This window comes from Erpetoichthys calabaricus, chromosome 2 (genome assembly GCF_900747795.2).
Source record: "Erpetoichthys calabaricus chromosome 2, fErpCal1.3, whole genome shotgun sequence".
Taxonomy (NCBI): domain Eukaryota; kingdom Metazoa; phylum Chordata; class Cladistia; order Polypteriformes; family Polypteridae; genus Erpetoichthys; species Erpetoichthys calabaricus.
Genome location: NC_041395.2, coordinates 45401349 through 45409108, shown reverse-complemented (window position 1 = coordinate 45409108; position 7760 = coordinate 45401349). Strand labels below are relative to the sequence as shown.

Here is a 7760-nt window from a genome sequence, read left to right as displayed (position 1 = left end):
TGAGCCAATTTACAATCACCAAGTAATCAGATGAGCAAAAACAAACTAGGCAGACAGAGGAAGAAGAAGCACACAAATCACACAGACAACGACTAGATGCAGAATTCATGTGTAGGTCACAGGATCCATGAGAATGAACACCATGCTGCACTTAAAAAAAATTAAGATATACAAAATATTATAAAATCCATGCATAACATGTTTTCTATTACACTTAATTGATAGAACATAAGCTTCACATGAAGTGTAATTGTTACTTTTTTAAAGCATGTATTAGAAAACTGCAAATGCAGCATTTGCTCAATTGGGAAAAAAAAACTAAATTTGGACTTGTTTAGTTAAAAATGCTACAGGTTTTGGTTGTTTGTTGGACCATTTAATATTTGCTTCTCTAACTTAAAAATAAACCCATATAATAAGAGCTTGGTCTTTAAGTTATATAAATTCCACTATTCTTTTCCCAAGTTTCATCACTGACTAAATGCATGGCAGAGATCTTGCTGTCATTTTAAACAAGGATTTGTGATCCAAGAGATGTAAAGCCATGTTGTAGAGCCTGGACCTTGTGAGGTCTCTGTGGACACTGTTGTCTATACATGCATCCATCCCTCTTCCAAATCTATTTATTTCAGCACAGCATCACAGCAGTCATAGCCTATCCCAGCAGAAAGCCTGACCCGGTCCACGATTTTGGTGCCAGTGTATGACAGAGCACACTTACAGTGGAGTGGACTTCACTACACCCCCGCTCTCTCTATTTCAGGGGTGTCAAATTCAGATCCTGAAGGGCCACAGTCAGGGTTGCTAGATCCTGCAAAAATTTCAAGTTCAAAGATAGAAAACTTGTCCAGCAGCAGAAGGGACCAGCCCAATACTTTATCATCTTTTTGACAGTAGTACATAATATAACCCCCTTGGAGTTTTGAATGCATGAACCATCGAAGAATAGGGGCAGGCACGTTTCTGCATCAAGCATGCTTGTAGAGCAGGGTGGTCAGGAGGGTTATCCCAAAATACCACTTTAATTTTCCAAAACAAGTCCAAAAATCTGCAACCCACAAAAACCCATTTTCCCCCTGTGGAAACTAAATTAAAAAATAGCCAAATTGGACAAGAAAACTGCAGACCCAGAAACACTGGCGGCAGTAGCAGCAGGTTTTTGTTCCAACCACTTTCTTCATTAATAACCAGTTACTGTTGCTAATTTAATGCACTTATTTTGCCATAATTAAAAATTGATGTGCTTAATTTTTTTCCCTTAAATAGCAGCTAAACAATAAGTAGATTCAAAGCAAGCCAATAGATGACCAGCTAACTCAGAAGTCTCGGACAATCCTTGGAGACCAAAATTTATATTTCCCTTTTTCACTGTTAATGAAGCCTGCTACTTAATTATCTGGCTTGTTATTACCTTCATTCTGCCACACCTGCCATTTCCAAATGTTTTGTGGAGCACATCAGCATTTCTTTTTTTCCCCCTTTTCATATAATTTTATTGAGGCAGATACTGCATGTAAAACACAGGTGCAAATCATGTTATGTAAGTCAGCCTTGACAACTATTGGCTCACTTTGTATCTCATTATTGTTTGGCTGCTTGTTAAAGAAAAAAGAAACAACTAAATGCAAGTCAAATAAATTAAAAAAAAAAATCAAGGCAACACTGGTAATTGTTTAATAATGGAGAAGATGGCTGGAATGAAAGCTTACAGCTGTTGCAGCTCACCAGGAAGTGAATCTTACATCTCTCCTTTACTGGCTCCATTCTAATCAGTGTCACAAGAAGTCAATCTGTCTTGGATTGAAATCCTTTTTTAAAATTAATCTCTTTTTCCATTACTTCCGTTAGTAATACAATTCAGAAACACTACATTTCACTCCCATCCCAAATAATAAACATAGCAAATTTATCTATCCTTTGCATCAGACAGGACTCACTCACTTTAACGAACCATGGAATTTTGAACATTTTCAACAGATATTACAGTTTAATATTTATAAACTGCTCTCTTATTGTCATCTCACCTGCAAAATCCAGAAATTAGTTAAATGATTAATTGAATAAAAAAGTAACATAGGTGTTAATCATCATTTTAAAAAGAAAAAAAATCACTTGTTCTTAATCCTTCAAACTAAACAGTAATACAAACGTCAGGTTTAATTAGGGGTTCTGGGTAAAGTCTGAAAACTCGTCCAGCTGAGTAATTGGAATGAAAATCATCAGCTTCAATATTTACACCTGGACAAGGATCTGGAAACTTTGCTTATATAGCGCCGTTACTCAAATCGTCATACCAGAGCCCAGTACTCTAAAACCTTCTGAGTTGGGGATCGCGGCGCTGTCAGAACAGGCTCCAGCTCCCCCCAGGACCGTAAAACTGATTAAGCGCGTTTGGCGATCTCCAAAATAAAAACACATTGAATTCTAAATTTTTCTGCAACTGACCCGCGAACAATCCCTTAAAACTAACCTGCCTAAGCTTTTCCAGTTGAAATGCCCCCATTGCGGTCCTAAACCACTCGGGTACCGTCGTGTGCACCTCCCCCCCCTCTTTTAACATGCACGAACACTTGCCGCCTCATTAACAACTTGGCCTTAAACTCTCCACAACTAATTAGCATCTCAATTTTGTTGTTGTGGGAGCTCTCTTCTGTTTCGTTGGTTTCTAGGCCGGGGGGGTGTCGACATATTGCCATTCAGGTGAGGCCCACCTTTTCAGTGACAGACGCCCCCCCACATATACATATACTGACCCCGAAGAACAAGTCCCTTTATTTTTTGGAGTAACGTAATCGGCGCATCACGGTTAACTTCGTGTCTGGATAATGGCTGACTGGCGTATGCCTGGACCCTACTACGCGTATGCGTACAGCCTTCTGTACCCCGATCAGAACTACTGGGCCAATGCTGACGGGGAGCCGATGGTGCCGCAGATGGTGCAGCCGATGCTAAACATGGCGAGTTACTCGGAGCCGCCGCCAGTATATCCTCCTGTCCAGGTAGACAGCAGAAGCGACAAGGACTCCGCTAGTCCAGGTAAGTTATGATACCCTCTAAAGTTCCCAGAGATAAGCAGTTGAATCCATACAACCACCTACTTGTAGAAGTGCTGCACCACCGTTCAGACGGGCCGAACGATAACGTAATAGGAGTATCGCTCGAATGTGGTTTTCTCCGCGCCTGCAAGCGTTTGGCTGTGGCAGGTGTGCGCGTTTTCTGCGCGTCAGGCGCCTGCAGGTTTTGGAAGCTGAGCGCGTCTTCTACGCTCTACGTGTGTTGGGTGGCTGTGGCTGGCAGATGAGCGCTTTTTCGAAGGTCTTGCGAGGAGCTGGCCATGTTTATACACTTGATGCGCATAGGCATCTTTTACCGAGCATGTTTAACTTTAGTTCTTTTCGTTTGTTTAACCCTGTGTACATCTTCCTGCTTCCCAGACTCCTGTTCTGCCGGCGACTCCGATATCTTGTCCGAGGGTCAGGAGTTACCCGGAAGCGCCAGACTTCAGGCGATGGGGAGCCCAGTTACAGGTGAACCCGTGTCCAGTACACTGGGGGACAACGACGGGAACCGGGAGATTGCCACGCCAGATCGAAACAACTTTGATGCTACTGCGAACGTAAAGGCGAAGAAACGCAAATTGCGCACCGCTTTCTCGCAAGAGCAAATGGAAGCTCTTCGGCAACGTTTTCAAGTGCAGAAGTATCTAACGCCAGTAGAAATGAAGACTCTGGCGACGATGATCGGGCTCACCTATAAACAGGTAAGGGAACGAGTATGGGTCGATCTATACTAGCCAGACTGAGTGAGAAATGGGCCGTGCAGGTTGGCTTACTTTTCCATAGAGACTGTGAACGTTTGTGGGTCCACATTGGCTGTTGATAAAATCATTCTGCTTTCATTTAAGTGCCTTTTATAAATGCATTTCACAATTTAAAAAAAAAAAACAAAAGGTGAAGTTATCCAAGTGTTAGATTACAGGTATTTAACAAGAAAATAGAAAAAGGGTGAGATCTTGAGAGAGATCAGAAAAGTCCAGGCCCCTAGATCACCTACAGCATAAAAATCAATGTTAGTGCATTAAAATGTCTGCGTGAACTGTTTGGAAAAGACTTGTTAAACTTGGGAAGAGCAAATCTAAAGTGTTTTGCGTGTGAGGTATCAATTTTTTAATCGTGCAGAGCCCGAAGTAGAGAATTTAACAACATATGATCTTCACAATGGCAAGATCATAAAATGTTGAACAATGGGAGCTTAGTGCTAATAGATCTCTGGATTTCCGTAGAATAGAACATTAATGGGGTTCCATGTCTGTTAATGGGTCTAGCAGTATCTGGTGCAAGGTGGGTACCAACCTTTGGTTCGGTAAGAACATTTAGCCACCTAATGCAAATATAGTCCACAACAAACCTAATATGCATGTTTTCTGAGTGTGGTCTTTGGGTTACCAAAAAAGGACATCTGGAAGACTGTTCCCACGCTGACCACTATATACCTGCTCATCATTATTGGGAATGTTTTATATAAATAAACTGAATGCTCAAAGTAGAAGAACTTAAGAAATGTGACAAATGAGAGGAGACCATTCAGTCATCAAGCTCGTTTGTCTGCCTAGTAGCCAGGGTCTCCCAGTATCTCATCCAGAGACTACCTAAAGGTTGTCACGGTGTGTGCTTCAACTACATGGCTCAGTAGTTCTAAATTCCTGCCACTCTGCATAGGACAGAGCAGAATTAAGGTTATCTGTTGCAGTGAAAATGAAAGTAATGCAGAAATACTCGGAGCTCAGAAAATTCTGCAATGATGGAGATACACAGTCATCTTATAATGAAATATGGTAGTGGACATGCAAAGCGTTTGAGAGTGGTAATGTAGAAAAGGCTAAAGGGTATCTTTTGAGATTTCTACTAGGAAATCATGGAAATGTAAAGGATGCTTTGATTTCGGAGATGTTCGTTTTCCACGTGGCAGTTTTTTTCTCTTGGCTTAAACAGTGTTGCTTTCAGCAGCCCATATTATCATAACATTTTTGATGTAATGGCTGCTTTTAACAAAGGTGTTTTTCAAAGGGTTTCGTAGCAATTTGGAAAGTGTGGCTCATGTCATGAACTTTTTCAGCAAGCTGACTACTTTCCGCACTCCCTCTCAGCACTTTCATAGCCACTGTGTTCAGATTTCTTAATGGACTAAGCAATGGCTGGCTCTCGATTGGCTGCAGCCCCAACCTCTAGTCCTTGACTAATCAGTTTTTTAGTTAGTACTGTTAGATATCAGTGCTATCATTTTGTAGCTTTGACTGAAAGACCTAATTAGTTAAATGCTATCTTTGAAGACTACATCCGGATGCCTAATGTATAGGTTTCATCTGGGACCATGACTTGCCTGACTCATAGGTGTAGACACTTTTAAAAAATGAAAATCTTCTTAAATGAACCATACATCCCTTAACTAGGAGTTTGGTGTTTGTGTCTGGTTACATGAAGCCACTGGGGCAGGTAGTGCGCATAGTCCTGGATGATGTGCGCCCTTCACTTTATGATATGTGAATGTTAATTTTGATCTTTTGTGTTGCAGATAAAGACTTGGTTCCAGAACCGAAGAATGAAGATGAAGCGCTACCAAAAGGAGAACTCTGGCCCAGAAGCTTGCTTTCCAGTTATGCCAACCACTGCACCAGTAAGTCTGAGTCAATTTTTTGTTTTTGACATTCAGACATGTGAATAGTGAGTCCACATGCTAGTAAAGAGCAACATCCAAAATTATATATTTTTTTTGATTTATACTTGAGCCAAGTGGTTTGTTCCATGGAGTCCTTTTTCCCTCTGGTTGATAGCAGTTTTATATGGTGGTCTTTTCTTTTTCCCTTGTTTAGATAAGAGTAGTAGTGTGAGGCTTACATTCATATAAAATTTAGAAATATTGAGGTCATTATGGCAGTGATATTAACTTTTTTTTTTTCCCCTGTTCACCTCTATGTGGTTTTTGTGACTTACTTGTATCCTCATAATAATATAATAAATAAGGCATGCCCCAGGTCAAGCACAGTATAGTGAGATCCATCTGAGCTAATGAGTTGATTGTGAAAGCAGTTAAAATAAAAACCTGCAGCCACAGTGGATCCTTAGAGCTTTATTTGGAAACCAGTGTTTGACTATAGCACAAAGCTACTAAGGTAAGAAACCCACTGCCTGAACTGTGTGTGTGGTGTGCACCCCCCCCTCTTAAAGAAAAAAGGTCACCGTCATGGACACCATATGATAACTTTAAAAACACATTTGAGAACAAGTGAGTTAAGTTTCTTTCTGAGGGTCACACAATGAGTTTAAATATTTAGAGTGGTAATTGGCACAGAAGTATAGCACTTTTCACTGTTTATAGACTTTAAAAAGATCCGTCTCAGCCTGTGTATTTTCTTTGTGCAATGTGACAGTGATTTTAAAAATACAATGGAGAAAAGACTAGGCTTTAGCTTTGATGCAGCCTGATTGACTTGGCAGTTACCATGTTTGAGTGTATAGAGTATCCCATATTGGAATAAGTGGTTGTTTTTTGCTTTTTTTTGTTCTCCCCTCTACCCACGTTTGGCATGTGTGTGTATTCATATATGCATGCATGAGTTTTAAACATTTTAATCTTTGATATTAAACAGGCAAAATGGCAAGGGTTGCACTCACAAGGATACTATCTACGTAGACATCAAGGTGAAGATGCAGAATATCCAAAGCAGAACAGTTCAACTGCGCCACTACCTGCTTTGTATCCACCACCTCAACACACCTATCCGCACCACCCACCTCTGCCTGATCCTGAATACTGTGACAAAGTCTTGAGTAAAGAATTAAGCATCAAAAGTGAGGAAGACTGGCAACGACACCCTTCAGGCATGGCAGTTCCAATGCGTTTTGATTATTGTGGAAGCCTTTCCACTATAGCTCAAGGACAGCCTCAGCCACTACCGTCATATGAGGAACAAATCTCTGCAGCAGGACCCCAAATGGTGCAGATGGGTAGTCCGTATGCGGGCTGCCACTATGCACTTGAACAGTATATGTGCAGAAAGAACAGTGTTTCTTAAAATCCAAAAAGCAGATTTAGAGCTTCTAATTGGCAGATGAGCTATTATGAAATGAGATGGCCCACAAGACTACTGTTCTTTTTTGTTATGACTTACCAGTACTAATTGACTATGTATATATTTTTATACTGTGTATTTTACCATCGAGTCTTTACTTGGACTTTTTTGGGCTCCCTCCCTCAAAATATTTTAAAGGAGCCCTGTAGAGTGACAATCACATTCAAAAATTCTTTTGTTTATGATGAGCTATTTGTATGTAAAAAGAGGTTTTATGCACTTTAAAAATGTGTACATATTTAGTGCATGTCTTTTATCATGTTCTTAATAAAATTACTTTAAAAAAAAAAAAAATTATGATTGGGAGTTGGGGTGGTAATGAGTGCCTGAAGTACTGAAAGAGACAAATGAAAAGACACATTAAATATTCAGTGATGGACGACTGGGTCGATTTAATTATGGGATGGGAAATCATAATAGGCAAGTAGCTGTTTATAAATGGTTTGGGGGAAAAGAGACCTGTCCCAAAAACTACAGAATTATTACAAATTATGTGCAGTTTTTTTTTTTCTTCCTTGTATGAAAGAGAAAGCGCATTCATTTGTGAAGCTACAATGCATTACATAAAATACTGCAATATGGCCATTTTCTAATAAATATTAACGCCTCAATTGATGCACTAAGAAATCAT

General features: G+C 40.1%; 1 protein-coding gene across 1 annotated transcript; it reads left to right on the top strand.

Moving 5' to 3' along the window:
• The first annotated feature begins 2609 nt into the window (after positions 1-2609).
• On the top strand, positions 2610-7552 carry nanog (nanog homeobox). Its single transcript, XM_028793700.2, has 4 exons — positions 2610-3036; positions 3435-3760; positions 5572-5673; positions 6647-7552. The coding sequence occupies exons 1-4, from the start codon at positions 2826-2828 to the stop codon at positions 7070-7072; spliced, it is 1065 nt and encodes a 354-aa protein (XP_028649533.2). The 5' UTR covers positions 2610-2825; the 3' UTR covers positions 7073-7552.
• Positions 7553-7760: the final 208 nt, after the last annotated feature.

Bases quoted from the DNA above. Each gene is read 5' to 3' on its own strand.
- nanog (XM_028793700.2), top strand. From the start codon at position 2,826: ATGGCTGACTGGCGTATGCCTGGACCCTACTACGCGTATGCGTACAGC. The intron at 3,037-3,434 runs GTAAGTTATGAT...CCTGCTTCCCAG, and splicing joins CAAGGACTCCGCTAGTCCAG to ACTCCTGTTCTGCCGGCGAC. The intron at 5,674-6,646 runs GTAAGTCTGAGT...GATATTAAACAG, and splicing joins TTATGCCAACCACTGCACCA to GCAAAATGGCAAGGGTTGCA.